Source organism: Macrosteles quadrilineatus, unplaced genomic scaffold (genome assembly GCF_028750875.1).
Source record: "Macrosteles quadrilineatus isolate MER2022 unplaced genomic scaffold, UCM_ALF_1.0 Scaffold_7__1_contigs__length_78375512, whole genome shotgun sequence".
NCBI classification, from domain to species: Eukaryota; Metazoa; Arthropoda; class Insecta; order Hemiptera; family Cicadellidae; genus Macrosteles; species Macrosteles quadrilineatus.
The window spans coordinates 15,528,773-15,547,647 of NW_026542600.1; the positions used below are offsets into that span (position 1 = coordinate 15,528,773).

The 18,875-nt window shown below is 39.5% G+C and overlaps 1 protein-coding gene across 1 annotated transcript in view; it reads right to left on the minus strand.

Moving 5' to 3' along the window:
• The window catches only part of LOC128997735 (endoribonuclease Dcr-1), a 109,952-nt gene that overhangs the window by 56,937 nt on the left and 34,140 nt on the right, over positions 1 to 18,875 (minus strand). The window contains 4 exon segments of the mRNA XM_054423384.1: positions 2,061 to 2,171; positions 7,712 to 7,853; positions 14,798 to 14,937; positions 16,842 to 17,073. Of these exon segments, the coding sequence (XP_054279359.1) occupies positions 2,061 to 2,171; positions 7,712 to 7,853; positions 14,798 to 14,937; positions 16,842 to 17,073 (625 nt within the window).

Below are 18,875 nucleotides of genomic sequence, written 5' to 3' on the forward strand. Positions count from 1 at the left end.
GCGCGGGGAGGGCATCTGAGTCGTGTTCCGGATTCAAGAGGGTGTGGACGGACTTCAATGGTCAAGGCTGGACTCCATCGCTGAATTGACAAGTTATCAATCAATCAATCAATCAATCAATAAATCTTTATTCAATACATACAACAAGTGTACATGAATGTGTCATCAACCTAAAACTACTTCACATGATTTCACCTACTTCCCTACTTGCTTAGTCATACAGTTTTTTTGTTACAGTGTTCAAAACTTTCTAAACTATAAAATTCGCTATCAATTAAAAACCCCTTAAGTTTATTTTTGAATTTATCCTTAGTCTAAGAGATTTACGAATATGTTATAACTTTTCAGAAAAGGGGGGATTAAGGGCTTAGGAAACTAAAATTTATTTCAGCTTAATATGTAATTTATACTTTTGAGCACACTCGTACCCTTAAGGTACGAGCAGAAGTTTTCATTGTTCTTTTACTTATTAAATTAATAATAGATGCATTATTAATATTAGATCATCAAAATGGCTGTGATATGGATGTGGTTTGTGGCTCAGTAATTAATTTAAGATCATTATTATTCAATTCAGAATGTCTCTCGCAACACTAGATTGATTATATTGAGCCTTAACGATCCTATGGGTCCTGTACCATTACTATAAATTATAGTAACACGCTTCTAAGGCTGGTAGATGACGTTACTCTGAAAATGTAAATAATATTTATCGAAGCTGTTTTCAGAAGTATTTTACATTACTGTGCTCTGTTAGAAATTGCTCATAAAAATCTTATAAAAAAGATGTTGCTGAACATCACTCCTAATTATATCCTAACCCTGTATTCGTTTTGAGAAGTTATGCTTTAATTAACAAATTAATGCACCTTAAATTTTTAACATTTTCTAATTTCCCAGTATTTCGCTTACCGAAAGTTACTGATGAATCTGTAATTGGAAAAAGTTTTTTGGGCCAAAGTGTGAAAATGTTAAGGGCGGAACATGGTTTGGAATATTGATTTTGGAACAGAAGATGTATTTGGGTGATTGGTGGAAAAAAATTAAGGCAGAAAGGTATACCTGGGGAATTGATCTGGTTGGCAGGGCATATCCCAATGTCACCAATCACATGTTGCCGTCGACCTTGACCTAGGGCCCAAGAGTTTTCCCACAGATAACAACAATGTGGGTTTTACCTAAGGGCCTTTAAGGCCTAAGCAGAGCTTGTTGATCTGAATTATAAACTAAGAGTTCGGAATAAAAATCATTTTCGTAGTTTGTGCAATTTGTGGGAAATTAACACCACTTTTCATTTTGTTGTCATTTGCAATTTGGTTAAATTAGGGAGTATTAAGGGGTACACACAATGGAGCGGTATGGCGGAGCAGTAGTGGTGCGATCTTCGTGGCGTGATTTAGTACAACGAAAGCAAATGCAGGCTGTCACACTGGAGTGGTAGCCGTATACCCCCGCCCGTACCACTGCACCGCCGAGATGCAGCATGATCCATTTCACCACCCACCAGGGACAGCGGTGCTGATGTGACGAGCCTGGCATTTGTATCCAGGACTCCAACAATCAATATGACAACTGAGCTCCTGATCGAAAATGTTTATTGGCACTCAGTGCTTTACCAACTAGATCACCGTGAGTTCAAGAACATAAAGAAGAAAGATTGGATGTGGGCAAAATTTCTTCTTCATCGTCTGATGTACGGTAAACATATTTATAACTAACAACACACCACACTCTTGTTGACTGCGCACTTATAAATGAGGATGAAAAATTACTGTGGCTGCCGTCACCACTGTGGTGAGGAATTGCTTCGGTATGAATGCCTCAGCGATACGGCCGTGGCGATGATGGTGGATGGGGGAGATGAAAAGACATGCTGATACCACCACCGCTCTCACCGCTCCAGTGTGTGCAGGCCTTCAGTCATGAAAACAAAAGCTGAACTGGGAAGGATACTTAGAATACAAGAATGGTAGGGACTGACGTAAATTGGGAAATGTTATGATAGAGGCATGGGGAGAGGGGGATTATTACTAAAGCACTAAGTTAGTGTATTGACTTACCTTTCCAATGGGCTGCATATTATCATCCAATTCTTTAGCTTGGTGGAGCACTCGACAAGTCTCAAATGCAGCTATTCTCTTGGCCATCACTTTACTGGGCATTGGATGTCCCTAAACATAATTTATTTCACATTATTATGGTAAAAAGAGTGTCTTCAGCAAATAAAATAATAAACAATGAAAAAAATCCCTTCATAACTAACAAAATCTTATACAGGAAAACATATTTTTATACATATAACAGTTCTTAAATAATATAAAGTTATACTGCAACAAAACTTGTTTTATTAAACAATAGGCCTAATTTGTTTTGCTTACTGACAGAAGGCTATGGCTTTATTAAGTAGGTCGGTGTGATCAGGGGGTCAGTTTTGTGTGGAGTAGTAGTGTCGTGTACTAGAGTACCGGGTTCAGGTAAGACAATGTTAAGGGTTTTCAAATTCGGGGTTTATGTTTCAAACACTGTGTAATCTACCTGCTGTTTGTTATTAATATTTGTATGTATTGCGGGCTGAAATAAAGGTTTTGTAAGCGAGTGCTGAGTTTGATTCCTGAATCACGTCACCCAAAGTAGCTCAAAGTAGTAGTGGAGGGAGGTAAGCCTCCAGTTAGGCCGGAGGTTTACCACTGTCACATAATCATTGCGCTGCATAAGTGGTTTCTTTTCCTCCAAGGACTTAAGTACCGACAAATGAAAGGCAAGCCATACCTATATTGTTCTGAACTATTATAACTAGGTATAGGTAAATCATTACAATAACCCTAATCCCAAAATCTGTTCTGTTAACACGTTCACTGTGGATGACAAGTAATCTCGTAACCGTTAGCGCTTTCCAGTGGCGCCGTTGTTCCAATGAGAGGTTAGCCACTGGCGTGAGACGTTGTTTTGCTTACCGCTTATTGTGCCAGTGTTATAATTCAATATGGTATAGTTCGTTTTCTGATCCGACTATTATATTGATTGGTGGTAGGGACGGTTACAAATTTATTGTAGTGTGGGGTTTAGGCTTGGATCTAATGACATGCAATAGAATAACGTTAATGAATGTAATATAGCATTGTGGAAGGAACATAACCTCAAAATTGGGCTTGACCACTTTTTTGTGTTTTTTTATGGTGTATCCGGGTAATTCATCCCTACATTTCCCCTCCATTTGACAGTACTGAAAGCCGGCTGGTAGTTTTGGTTAGTGCTGCTATCTGTTGGGGTCTGCCATTGCCAAGTCGCATTGAAAGTGTTAAGCTTATTTTTTTTCTGAATATATACAAATACCACCATGGTTAATCCAAAACAAGGCTTTCCTTTGATTATTAATAGTCTACAGTGACCTATTTCTTTTGTAAAGATCAATGGAAATAAATATTTCTTATTCTTATTCTTATTATTGACAAGTATCGATTAATCTAACCATTGATCAATAATCTTACTAGATTTGTGTAAGAGGTGGCAGCGCCTTTTAAGCTAGTATTTGCCTGTCCTCAAAAGATTCTAACAACTTGTACGTGAAAAGTCAAGCAAATCAAGCAGAGCGCCGATACAGTACGAGGATGAACTGTACGGATAAGTATTAGTGGGGTACGACATCGCTGTCTTGTCACACTACGAATGAGCCACCGACTAACCTAAAACTTTATGAGTTCATACAAAATTCCAGGGTGCAGCAATACTCTTTCAGCCTGTAACTGATAACAAGCCTCTCTCAGAGTCAAAGTAGATATCCTGACCTAGTAAATGATGGAGAGATTTCAGGTAATCATAGTGGGGTAAGAACTATGATAATGCCCAACAAGATGATTAAGCTATCAATCCATCAAAAACGGCAGAGATAAATTTGATTAGGACTGGAAAAAGGAGAAAATATCAGAAATTCACATCATCTTAGTAGAAAGAAATGCAAAGCTGCTGGATATGACATTTGATGACGACTTCTCTTGGAATGACCACTCTTACAACCTGACTAAGAAGCTTTCATCTGGGGTTTATTTGGTTAAGAATGAAGTTAGGCCTAGTTAAAATATATAATAATAATTATTAGTGAGTCGGTAGCGTCACGGACTTCGGCTCAAGGCAGCGATGTCATGGGTTCGGATCCTGGTCACTGCCGAAAACATTTTATCAGTACAGATCACCTTTGTACTGTACCGGCTCACTCCTTGCTTTGCTGTATACGATCCACCACGGGCAGTTAGTCTATGTGTAGGGGCAAATGCATATGGACTGCTTAAATAATGCTTAGGGCCAGAAACTGTTAAGACAGCATACCACCCTATAATTGAATCACATGATAAGATATGGATTGATTATATTGGGGGGAACCTCTAAAACAAACCTAAGTAAAATCCTAGCAATCCAAAATAAAGACTATTAGGGCACTCTCCAGTTAAAGCTTTAAACAGTTATGGCCCTATACATCCTTGCAGTTGTCATGTACACACATAACCTGAACTTCCCCAGGAATTACGATTTCCACTCCTAATACAACACAAGATCTACTTGTTTCAGTCTTCCGGTCTGCCATACATCACAACGCAACCAAAAAACCCCTCCTTCATTGGACGAAGAATCATAAATACATTGCCAAACATCCTCAAGAATGAAACAGGAAACAAACTTAACCAACAACTGGACTGGTTGGCAGAGTGGCACATGAAAAATCTGTCACCTCTGTAATGCAAGAACTTCTTATATTTTTGTGACACATTTTCATTCCTTTAACACATTCGCTGCAGTTGAGCGATGGCCGGCTGCGGCCACGCCCGTTTTTTTACCTGCCAGCGCCCTAGGTAAAACTAATAGTAGCACCCCTTTGCAATAACAGGAATTCCGTGAGTTATGCTTGAGTTTTTGAACCGGGAATTATGCGTGAATTTTGTATTCCTACCAGGAATAATTAATTCACCGCGATTGTGCATACCAACAGTGGCGTATCCCTGACCGCGGAAGAGATACACACGGCCGCAAGGGATGATCAGAATATTTTGCCGCGATTGCAGAATACGATGATAATGTCTACACAAGCGTGGGATTTGATCACAATTTGTCACGATCTTGCAAAGCGATGATGATATCTACAGAGCCACGAGGGAGATCAGAATATTGCTGCGATTACGGAAGACGACGATAATTTCCTGGACCGCATGAAACAGTCAGAATTTTGCCGCAATCGTTGGAAAAAGATTATGATCTCCACACGACTGTGGGTTATGATAAAAAAATTTACGCAATCGCTGGAGACGATGATAATGCCCACACGACCGCAGGAAAAGATCAGAATTTTGCCTTATTCGCGGAAGACGATGATAATCGCCACACGACCGTGGGAGATGGTTAACATTTTGCCGCTTTGTCGCAATCGCGGGAGATGATTAATATGTCCACAAGCCAGCGGGAGACAATATAATGATGTCTTCACGGCCACGAGAGATGTTCAGAATTTGACCACGATCGCGCAAGACGATGATAATATCCACACAACCGCAGGAAAAGATCAGAGTTTTGCCTCATTCGTGTTAGACAATGAAAATCTCCTCACGACCGTGAGATGTGTTCATATATTGACGCGATCATGGAAGACGATAATTATGTCTACACAACCATGGGAAATAGTCAGTATTCTTCCGCGATCATGGCATATTTCTACAAAATTCATGACAAAAACTACCGTGGTAATTAAATAGTTAACATTTTGCCGCAATCGCGGGAGTCAATGATGTCACAGCCGCGAGGGATTATCAGAAGTTAACTGCGATCTCATGCAAATACAACCACCAAATTTATTTTTCCAATTTTTTGGCACCCCCAGAAAAACCAATCGTCTTGAGCCCTAGGCACATGCCTATAATGCCTATTCGGTAAATCGGCCCTGGCTGCGGCCGGTGGCTGGAACAGTAAATGTGCTGTGTGGATTAGTGTGTGAAAACGTTTAAATTTAGTTGTATTTAAATGAGAGGAATGTCATGGCAAGTACTGCATTTTGTTGTGGACATAATTTTACAAGAACCCAACAGATAGCGAAGCACTAAAAAAAATGCTAGCAGGCCCTCAGTATTGCCAAATGGAGGGGAAAAGCAGGGACAAAGTACCCGGATATACAATAAAAAAATACTACAAAAGAGGCATCAAGCACAATTTTGAGGTTAGGTTCCTTCCCCAATGTTTGACTTTTGTCAAATTGTGGTTATTCTATTTTATGTCACTAAACCTAAGCCTAACCCCACACTAGACACAACATTTTGGAACAGTCCCCACCACTGATAAAATAGTCGGATCTAAAAACAAATTATACCAGATTGAATTTAAAACTGGCACAATAAGTGGCAAGCGACACAATGTCTCACGGCAATTGCACAACCACCTCCACACTGGATCAATACCTTAGAGTTGGGAGTGCAACGTAGTCTGTCGTGTGCGCCAGTCCTGCTCTATGTTAAATAACATAGGCCGCAGTCAACGTGTTAAAGAATCACAAATGAAGAGAATTTATTGTGTATTGTCTATCGTCCACAGCTGACACAATAAACCGGACATGTCTACACTGATAATGAACAGTGTTGTACGACACAATCAGTCAAATGTTCAAATAGTTTGTGTATTAAATATACAGTACTAGCCTACAGCCTTTTTATAATTTTCCGTCGAAGGTCCAACCTACTAACAAAAATTGTATAAATCAGTGATCAAAGACAAAATGGTTTAAATGTAATAGAGCTTTAATTTTGTATAAACGTTATCTAAATAGTTTGAGCATTATGACAAAAAATATTGTGCATTAAACAGCTCTAAAGTATATTTACATTTATAATCCTCTTTCGTTTCCACTTTTATCTTGGTCTTAAAGTAGTACTGTATACTAATAAAAGTAAGCTTAGAATAACACTGCTTTCAACTAGATATGTGTCAAACTGTGACGTTAACGTATTGTAACAAACCTGCAACGTTAAGGTACTCTACACTTATTCAAAGTTAAATAATCTTTCTAGAATACCAAATGATCAGAATGAACATGAATCATCAGGATATGAGTTATTATTAACTGCAGGCACCTGAGTAAATACAGTTAAGTGCACTTAGTTTTATGGCTGAACATAAAAATTTCACTGATTGAGATGATTGACAATGGATTGTTATACTGCAGTGTTGGCAAGAAAAAAAATAACACAACAAAACTTCTCTAAGTACAGTAGAACCTCTATTAACCGACCATTGGCACTGTGAGCATGACAGTTAAGCGAATAGACGGATAACAGATATCCTGTTATAAACCTGTACAGTAAGTAGATTTAAAAGGTTAAGGAAGAAATTTAACCCTGGTCACTAAGCTCAACGTCGTCAACTGCGGACGGTCATGTTCAATCACAATAGTGCATATACTTTCTGCCTTGCACAGCGTCAATTACAACATATACTGTAGCAAGGAGTAACATTTAAAAGGGGACAGTTGATCGAGGTTCTGCTGTAAATAGGATAGAACTAACCTCAAAATTGTCATCAGCTTATTCACGAAAATGATAAATTTATGAGTATGTTCAAGCTATTGTTGTATCCAAAGTAGACATTTTCTGATAATAAGACCTTTATTTCATTGAGACTATCGTAATTTGTTTTAAAGTGACGAATTAGAGGGCTCTGATATAAATTACACGATACTTACAGTTATGTCCTGTTTGACAGGTGAGTTGATTGGCAGTCTGACTGTGCAGTAGTATGTTGGTATGCCATGATAGTCCATCTCATGAACTGACCATAAGGGTGTCAGTCGGGTAAAGGTGTCACTAGGTAGTTTGGCACAATACCTGAAATCATATTATACAGTCAATCAAATTGTACTGTGTAACGTGCCTATTTTGAGGGGGGTCAAACTAGCCTACTCCTATGTCTAGCCTATCCCTAGGCATAGCCTACCAGTCCTAACTAAGGTTATAGGTTAGAAGGCTAACCTTAGTTATAACTTCCATAGTAACTAAAGGCATGATACACTGTTGTGTTTGGTAATAACTAAGTGTAGAACGAGAGTTATTAATACTGTATGAGCGTGATATAAACCTTATACAGTGTTTTATAGCTTATTGACTCACCAGCGATGTGTTTCACAAGCTAGGGCTCAACCCGGCTTGGTACTTTGAAGAAACTTTCTACACTTAGTAAACCCGCAGATCATGGCCTTAGGCCTATAATCCGTCTCTAAGACGTGAGGAAATGCGGAGTGAATAATATAAACCGACAACTTGAAGTTAAATCTCATTGTCGTGTGAAACAAACACAACATAACCTACAGTCAACAACAACAACAAGCTCGAGTGTTGGCGGCTGCAGACGACGGCGGCCGGCTAGCTTTTTTCGGGTTAAGAAACAGCAGACGTTCCTGATCAGCTGAGCCCCCTACTTTGCTAGAGAGGGGAGCGAGAGGGATGAACCGAGGAACCCTCAGACGGCAAGTAAGGAAGTTAGTTCCTCACCAGCAACTACCACGACAAGTTCGAGTTAGTCCCGACATCGTTATTGGTGAAGCATTAGTTAGCTCGCGAGATACTTCAAGTAAAATTGTAAGTCTTGTATTTCAATAGATATAAGGCATAAGGTAAACCGAGTTAACTATTGCCAGGGTGTAAAATACTAGCATAGATAAAACATACTCCCTTAGTAGATTTCTCATCCTTATGGAACAGCTGAAGACAATTTTATTGTTAGTTCTGTACGGTTTAAGTAGAGGTCGTGTTTTGTTTACAATTTGTTTCCTGTTATTACAGCCATTTAAAACCTCGTTTAACCAAATAATACGATCTAATCATAAACAATAACTTGTCCCCTAGTTATATAACCAAACAGTAAAGCACAAATCAAGAAATTAACCCTAAAATAATAGAAACAAAGTTTCGTCGACACTAGCGCCTTTGTGTCACGTACATGAACTAGACACGAAAAACGTGCTTCAAAATTTACAATGCGATGAGAAGTCTACTTGTGTTGGTTAGTCTATGATACTAGTTTTTAAAATCAGTTTTACTAGATTTTATATTTTCACTCCTGTTAAACCAATGGACTTAGGCAAAGTTGACTTGATCACGATGGTGTGTTAAACCCATAACATAACGAATACAATATTACGAGGCCAGTGTATTTTTAATCCATTTTTAGTAAGCCCAAAACAATTTAATCTCATCATACAAATCTATTAGTAGTAGCCAGTGACTAGTTGTGCTAGTTCAGCACGTCCCGATCGGCACGCATGGCGTGTTGGTAGTAGTGGCCTTAGGCCTGAGTTTTACGTTGTTTTATGGTTTCAAACTACGTGTTTGCCATAAAGATGTTAGAGATTAATGGAAACCAGAAGTGGATAGTTCGTTTCGGCCTTGGTTACTCGTTTTAATTTTCGTCTTAAGTAACAAGGCATTTTTATATTTCCTTCTGTCTGGTAATTTAATCTCTGATTATTTAACGATGTTTGGTTAGTGTCATGTGAGATAATCCGTGACTAACCCTTTGAGTATTATTTCATGCTTAACGATTTAAATGTGTTTTAATATTTTGTGTTATGAGTTTACGACAGGTGATGAGATTGTTTTGGTGCGAATTGGATAGTTGGCCTATGGTCTGGGACTGGCGAGTCGGCGTGGACTCAGCGTGTCTTCGGCAGCTGTGGTAGCGTGTTGAACCTACCTTTGGTGACGACCATGGAGTTCATCGACGCTTCAGCAGCTGCGGTAGCGTGTTAAACCTACCTGGACTGACGAGCAACTCACGACACTGGAACCAGCGACTCGTTAGCGGACGGAAGATTGACGTGGAGCAGTCAGCTAGCCTACTACGAGTCTCGAACGGCTGGGGTTGTGTGATAAACCAACCAGAGGAACTCACATCACGCTGTTGGCCAGCTTCGGTGTTCTTCGATTGATTTTCCAGCGGCAGTTGTTGCGTGATAAACCAACCATTGCAACGGAGAACAACGGTCAGCGAGACAACCGGGGCTTGGTCAACGTGTACCCAACGAGTGTTGAACCGTTGTGGTGGATCTTGGCGTGGTGTAAATGACTATCCACATCGGGGGTGGCAAACGACAACTACGAACGGACGGCCACCACGCAGCTCACTGCGGCGGACGGGGCAGTGACACATGTCCGTGTGAGAAACCGGATACTCAGGACGTCAGCGACGAAAACGTACGAGTAGGTTCCCCGGCTGTAGTACCGATATAGGGCGCGCGGGCTGGAAAACCCAGGCCGTGGTGAAGACCAGGTGAGGAGGGCTGAGCCCCAGCCTACGACGAGTGGGGGGGTGGAATGCACCTCAGCCTGTAGCCGTAGTCAACGGGTGAGCTCGAACCCTATGCTACAGTGGCGGGTTGAGTTGGCTAAGTTAAAGGTACCGCGACATCACGAGTCTGTGTGCAGAACCAGACAGACACCCAGGACGTTGACGGAGACCGACGGGACCGAGGACTACCGGCTGTAGTCTCGATTGGGGCCACGATGGACGCCCAGCCTGCAGTGAAGGCGTAGTAGCTGCGACGCTAGGTGGGTGATCCGAACCCCGACTACAGCGGCAGGCGGAGCTCCCCAGGTACCGCTACGACGCTGGGATCTGTGTGTTGAGCCAGATTCTCCTGGGGCTACATGTGGACATGTAAACGATTCGGGGATGACGACTAACGACAATGGAAGGTCTTCACGTCTCACTGCGGTGGAAGGGGCAGTGACAGGGGTCCGTGCGGTGAGCCGAATTCCCATACAACGACGAGAACGACAGGGGTCCGTGTGATGAGCCGGATTCCCATACGATAATATCGACAAGTTCTGAGCAACGCACAGGACACGTATACGACAGGAATTACGGATGTCCCTGCAATGAGCGGGACACTCATACAGCGGCAGAGACAGGGGTCTGTGCGATGAGCCGGATTCCCAGACGACAGCACCGACAGGGATCTGTGTGAGAAACCAGATGCCCAGACGACAGCGGCGACGGATGGGAAGTATGACCCGAGTCTGCAGTAGCATCGACGGTGGTCACAACAGACCCCGCCTGCAACGACGGCCAGGTGAGGCCGGATGAGCCCCAGCCTACTACGAAGAGTGGGGGGGGGGCGGAATGAGCCTCAGCCTGCAGCTGTGACGACAGGAGGGCGACCGTGGACCCTAGGCTACAACAGCAGATTGAGCCAACCCATACTTGGTGTGCACAACCCAAGTGCCTGGCTGGATGTCGTGTGCTGAACACGAAGACGATTTCGGGGGTGGCGACTAGCTTCCATGGAAGGCCACCACGTCTCACTGCGGTGGAAGGGGCAGTGACCGGTCCGTGAGGATTGATCCGGACTACGGCGACATCTGTGTGATGAACCAGATGCTCGAGATCTCCGACGCTGTTAACCTCAGCCAGGGCGACGGCACGGCTGAGCGTGAAAGTAACATCTTGACGCGAACCCTGGAAGGCCAACCCAAATCTCCGTACTGAGGCCTATCCGGAAACTAAATGTGCTGTATAGCACGTGGTACTTAAACCTGGCATGTAAACTAGTGTTATATGTTTCAGTGTGGAAAATTACGTCACAACTGAGAAATATACTTCATAAAGATGTTAGACATTTCCTTGACTGTGCCATGCATGTAAACCAGTGTAGCATTCTTATAAGTTAATCAGTTGTCATAAATATGAATTAATTATAAAGGAAAATGTCTGAAAGGAAGTGATGAAGCTTTATGCAGAGAATTAGGATGGAAAAGGCTTAAATCAACACTGAAGGACTGCTGCAGCTAAATCAAATTAATGAAAAATATGTGACTTTAACCCTTTAAGTGCCATGCAACGATATATCGTTGCTTACTCAAATCTCTAAGGGATATAGAGAGGAAGGTTATTTTTACAAAAAGTAGCAAAACGGCCATTGGTGACCTGCATGTTTATGGGATACACTTACAACCACTGTTTTTGATAAGTTGATAAAATAAAGATTTGTTGAAAGTAATACTTGTAAAATAACATTCACTCACTTCATTTATGTTCTTTATTTTACATTAAAATTCTTGTACTAATTGTTTTTGTTCTTTTAACATATGTTTCTAATTTAATCTTTGTGTCTGTACAGTATAATATGAAAGTGTATTAGGGTTGATTATATATATGGATTGGGCCTTAACATACCGCCCACCAAAAGAAACATTTTCTTTTCAATAAGGAACAATTAAGAAGTCTATGGTAAAGGGTAACACCAATTTTTTCGATTAGTTAAATAAACAGAACACTAACAGAAAAAAATCACAAAACTGTGTGATTAAGTAGTTACTGCATTTGCTTGAGCTCGAGGAAACTGATGACTTGTTCTGCTTCTGTATGAAAAATTCACTACCTTTTTTATTCCAAGTATGATGTTTAGATGTATTGTGTAGCTTAGGTCTGCGAGAAAAAGGTGGGCTAGTGTCTATGCGAGGTTTAGCATTATAGATCCGGCGATAGTGACTGGAAATATTCTGATACATAATAGTTTGAGCTACACCATTTTTTGGGTAGACTTCGTAGTTGTTCATTCTTTTCATAGCTTTGATCGACGAATTCATGTTCCCATAAGACTCTCCAATCTTGGGATCTTCGTTTTAAAACGGGAGCGGAACTATGTATCTTCCTTCCTGATCCCGTTTTACAGCATTACAATAGGTCATCTCACATTTTTATTTTTCAGGGTTAACTGATGCATGGACTGGGAACTTTTTTAATTCGCAAAAACATCTAAGTTGATCGTCTAGAGGATGTTCAATGGTTGCAACATTGGAAACAATAGATGAAATCTGGTCATATGGTTGTGTTTTGCCATTAAGATCAATTGGACCCATCAAAATATATCCGAAACTACTGTGGTAAGGAACGGGGTAACCTTTGGGAGCAGGCATCCGCCCGCCATTCATTACCTTAGTGTACAAGTCTGCATCCAACAAAAATTCAATTTTTCCTGGTGCGTCAAAAGTAGGATCTGCAAGTTGTAAATGTTTGTATTCGTCTTTGATACATTATGGAAGGAAGGTAAAAGGCACGATACAACTCCTTTAGTAGATAAAACAGTAGATTCTGCAATACCAGATACATGTTTATTGAATTTCTTTAGAGGAAGGCACAGGCGCTGACAACAATCTTTAGTTATAAAGAAGTCTGAGATCCAGAATCAAACAAAGTTCTAACTGGTTGGAATTGACCTGATCTATCCTTTATATGAATTAAAGCAGTTCCTAACAAAACTAAAGAAGACCTAACACTGCTGCATGCATGCAAGGGACTTGACTTAAATTTTTCAGCTGGTTGAATGGAATTTTCATTAGGACCTACTTTATTATTCTGCCCTACCCTAACCTGAGCCTTGTTGGTTAGGCCAATATCATCATTATGTAGTAAACTGTTGTGTCTTGCTCCACATTTAAAACAGCTAGTTTTTTAAGTACACTCATTTAGTTTATGCGAGGTCCGTAAACAATTAAAACGTTCTCTCTGTGTGCAAGAAACTAAGCACGTGTGTGTTGATACTTTAGTGCATACCTTATTCATAAATGTGTTGTTTGTTATATGCTATTCGCTATTTATTATTTATTATTTATTTATTTATTTATTTATTTATTATTATTTATATGCTATTTATTATATACTTAGTTCTTGCTTTCTGTAAAAGTAGAGTTTTCGTTTTTCCTTATCAAACCTAAACAAATCGCCATGAATCAAGAAAAGTTGAAGAAACTTCAGGACCAAGTGAGGATCGGAGGGAAAGGTACACCGAGAAGAAAGAAGAAGGTTGTTCATGCTACTGCTGCAGCAGACGATAAGAAACTTCAGAGCTCTTTAAAGAAGCTTTCAGCAAATAGTATACCAGGTATTGAAGAGGTTAATATGATTAAAGAAAATGGAAGTGTTATTCACTTCAACAATCCCAAGGCCCAAGCCTCATTGGCCGCCAACACATTTGCCATTACAGGACATGGAGAAAACAAGCAAATCACATAAATGTTACCAGGAATTCTTAGTCAGTTGGATTGACAAAGCGATTGGCTACAAGTGTTGCAAGCAGTGGCGCTGGTGGTAAAACTGCCATCGAAGAGGATGACGAAGTTCCTGAGCTGGTTGAAAATTTTCAGGCAAGCCCTACAAACACTATGTACAGTTCGGCTGAGACAATGACGATTTTGCAGCAGTCGTTGGAGATGGTGACTTATTGAAGATTGGATAACAAAAATTTCAACTCAGAACCTTTTTTCATCATACTCATGTGTACTGAAACATGAAATTTAACCCCACATGATGTCATCAGAATGAATATTGGATAGAACCGTTCATTATGCCGATACTAGCTGACATCTTTGCATTACCACAGTACTTTTGCTACATTTCTCTGAAAGCTTGTAGCATTTTTGCTACATGTGCTAAATACTACAAGAAATTTTACAAGCATTTTGTGTTGTGTACTTGTTTTTAATTGACTCTTTCTCCTTCCCATTAGCTTGCTATAACAGAAAAATCCTTAAAACTTAGACCCTTGAGATCTATCTTATATACTCACTATACATTTTAGCAATTTATATTTGGTCTTGTGTCTAGCTAGTATTTAAATATACTGGAAACTAATGGTAGAATATAAAAATACATGTTTTACGTTATACAAGTTTGATTCAAGCACTGTACTACCTTATCTCATCCTTAGGAGGAACATTATTAAAATTGAAATGTAATAGGTCTTGTATGAAATGTAAAATCTTTATAAAGTTACCTATTCACAAGACCAATGGCTGAATTCATCGTAACAGGAGTGGTTCCCGGACAGAAGGTTGGAACGCAGTTGTTGAATTTGTCTGCCTCTATTTCTTCTCCGTCAGACGGCTCGCAATTTGTGCAACGAGCCAGCAGCATCTATAAAAACAGGAAAGTTTATGTGAAATTTTGTTTACACAATAATAAACGGCTTGGGCGTAAATGTTTCTCTCAAGTGTAGCAAATTGCCACTTCGCCCACTAGTTACACAAATAACTATTGTTTATTGACTCCTATCCTTGGTATGGTTGGTAATTAAAGAATATTCTATATCCTATTTAGCTATACAGGCTATCTAATCTTAACCTCTAAGTTGTTTTGAGCAGATAGCAAGAGGTTATGGTAGCGAACAAAGTGTATACAGGTTTTGTAGGATACATTTAATCCTACTGAAGTCTCCTGCTTCACTTTCCAAGAGTGAGGTTTGAGTTTGGAAGGAGAAGCTTCTCGTACTTTAGCCCAAAGCAGTACCACAACCTCCCCTCTGGCATAAAAAAGTATGCCTTGTCATCCTTTAGAATTAAGATAAAAGAATTGTACGCTGATAGTTGATTATTGTTATTTATACTGTCTTGTTTCTGTTTTGTTATTGTTCTATTTATTTATTTGTTAGTTTTGTTATTGTTATTGACGAAAGTTGTTATTTAAAAAAAAAGTTGTACTGTGAAACGCTTGATAAATAAAGAATTTGTTTTATTTTATTATTTATTATTTAACCTTCCATCACCTATACTGTAGTGCTTGAAGAATATTCAGCATCCTATTTAACTTTGTAGGCTACCTGGCCTTAGCCTAAATGGAAATTATCATAGCCTGCAGTTTTGTTGCGGTTGGGAGTATAAGAAATCAAATTCTAAAAACTAACAGCTCTAAAAAAAAAGGGTAATAGAAATTGCATATACAATTGATTTTTTAGAACCTAAGTAACCTTTTCAGCAACTATTTCATTTCAACATAACTGATCATAAAAAAAAATATTTTAACACAATCTAGTTTAAAGTAGTATTTAATTTCCCTGACTTTACATTATTTTTTTAAAAAATTCCTGACTTCTGGCCCTTTTTAAAAACTTCCCATGACCTTCCCTGACCCTATACCTGTTTTTCTGACCTTCCCGGTCCGTGGAAACCCTTTAACACTTTCAAAACTCATGATTTTCTAAAACCAGCCTGATTTTGGCTTGAGATGTGAAGTAAAAAAGTCTGGCCCGCAGAGTGCTACAGATAAGTCATGTTACTGTGGGGTGGAAACTTGGACAATAACAATGAGTTAAAAGTAGGCTAAATACAAATCTAAAACTGTAAAAAATTAAGTATAAATTTGTGTTCATTTAACTCAATCTTTAAGTTATTTTGCTTGTTTTTCAATACAACTGAACGTTTCTAAACATAATATCACAAAAAAGACTATAGTTTGATAATGCCTGAAAACGCATGACAATGAAACCAAAATTGTTAGATTTGGAAGAGGAGCAGAAAGCAGAAAAACATAACAGAAATAGAACAACAAAAATATGAACAGGTTGGTTCCTTTAAATATTTAGGAGTTAAGCTACTGTTGAAAATAAAGCCCTGCGCAAAATCGTTCGCTCTACTAAAGCGGGGATTCAGTACATGGAGGACTGAACATAATTGAGAACTAAGAGACCTTTTCAAGAAGCTTGGTATAATCACAGAAGCTAAAGCAGGCTTTGATGGACGGGCCTCATCATTAGAAGAGACGTAACAAACACAATACATCAAGTGTGGAATTGTGGTCTGATGGGGAGAAGACCACGGGGACGACCGAACAAAAGATGGAGGGATGAAGTGAAGAAAGATATGGCCAGAATGGAAGTCAATGAAGACACCGCAAGAGACGGCGTGGAGGCAGTGTGTTAGCGAGGCCAAGTACCACTTAGGGTACAAATGACCATGGGAGTAAGAGTAAGTAGTATTATTGTTTGATAAAAACTTAAACAGAGGTATGTAAATCTCAATAATCACCAAGTACAACTAACTTACCCTCTCAATCTCAATAAACTGGGCAAGGTTGGAGATGAATGTGCTGCGGCTTTGTTTCTCAATAGTCATGATAAACTGAGCGTCCTGCGCTCTCGCTCGTCCCCTGGACTGAGCGTAGGATCTGTAATGTTTTGGCACGTCGTAGCGTATCACCAGGTTACACTTTGGCAGGTCGATTCCTTCCTCAAGGATTGATGTGGATATCATCATGTTACACTCTCTCATTCTAAATCTGTAAATATAGCATTAAAGATGAAATATCAAGTAATGTTATTGTTGTTTAAAGGATGTTACATAAAATATTTCATTACTATAGGTTTCTTTACCCAAAGACTGGGTAATTGTGGATATAATACACTTCCTCTTACAGTAGACTCCCTCTTATCCTGACTCCAGGACTGAGGCCAGTCCGGTTAATGGGTTTTCCGGTTAAACCGACGTCCCCAAAAACTCGTTAAAACGGACCGTTTACTGTGATATTCAACTCAAATTTAGGAGAGCATTGTATTTAGACACGTGATCACTGGTCTCAAATCTTTCCCAAGAGAACAGTCGTTTCAGTACCGCCCACTTCCTGCCGATCTAGTCCGGTTAAACCAATGTGCTAATAAAAATTGTCTGGTAACAAACAAAAAAAATTGTTCGGTGGAAGATGTCATTTCCGCCGAGTGTAGTCCGGTTAAACCAATGTCCGGTTAAAAGGTGTCCGGATAAGAGGGAGTCTACTGTATCTGGAACACTATGATATAACGGATAATCATACTTGTCTTTGAAAAAATAAAAATAAAACCATACAGGAGAAAATAAAGATACACGTTCAAGTAAATTTATGATCAGAGAGAAGTTACTTATTATCTCACCAAGAATGAATCATGTGGATTTTGATCAATTGTTTTATGCTTGATTTAAAAATAAACTTGACTTACAACTGTTTTTAAACTAAACCAGCATTTTCAATTAAATTTGTATTATCAAAATTATTCACTTTCAACACTCTTAACTTACTTTACTGCACTAGTGTGGTAAAGTAACGGAGCAATGGGGTTGAAGTTTTACTACCATAATTAAAGAGCCGTAGGTAAAGTAGTGTCAGCAACTTGCCTAACTTGTGTTATAAAGATTATATTTAGGTGATTGTGTAAACTACTATTTTCTAAGCTTAAATTTTATTTTTAGTCACATATGTGTTATTAGAGTACTGTGATGATGTGGTGTAGTATGAGTGTAAATGAAGATACCTGGGCCCTATATATCTTCCTCTAACCACTGCCAAATCACGCACATTTCCTGTCGTAACCCAACTCTATTGCAAGGAATTGATTTAACTCGTCAAAGTGCACAATATTACCTTAGCTGCCTATCACAGCCAGCTTTTAAGTTCTTAATGTATCTAATTATAATATAATGAACAGAGAAATATATATATGGACTTATTCTAATTCGTGAAAAAAGGTAACTAGATTTAGCAAATTGAATTCTAAATTTGTGAAATTCATTGCCAGACCACGACCATTCGAGAACCTAATAAATTATTGCAAGGAATTGATTTAACTCGTCAAAGTGCACAATATTACCTTAGCTGCCTATCACACCCAGCTTTTATGTTCTTAATGTATCTAATTATAATATAATGAACAGAGAAATATATATATGGACTTATTCTAATTCGTGAAAAAAGGTAACTAGATTTAGCAAATTGAATTCTAAATTTGTGAAATTCATTGCCAGACCACGACCATTCGAGAACCTAATAAATTACATAATTTAATTACTACCTACCCTAGCCTACACCCTTCCCCAACCCCTACGAAGCTATCTAGACACATTCTAACTTAGGTACTTATCCGGATTAGATGTACAGCTCGAGGCGGTCGACACTACACTACTGGTCTCTTGGCTCGCTGTGCGTGCCTACCCGGGCCGACTGCGCGCGCATCGTCGTCACGTGACTTGCGCTATTGTAGCGATCCGCTACAGTACCGTACCGGTACTTTAATGTTTTATTCTGTGCTAAGCTAATGCTGTTTAAGTGTG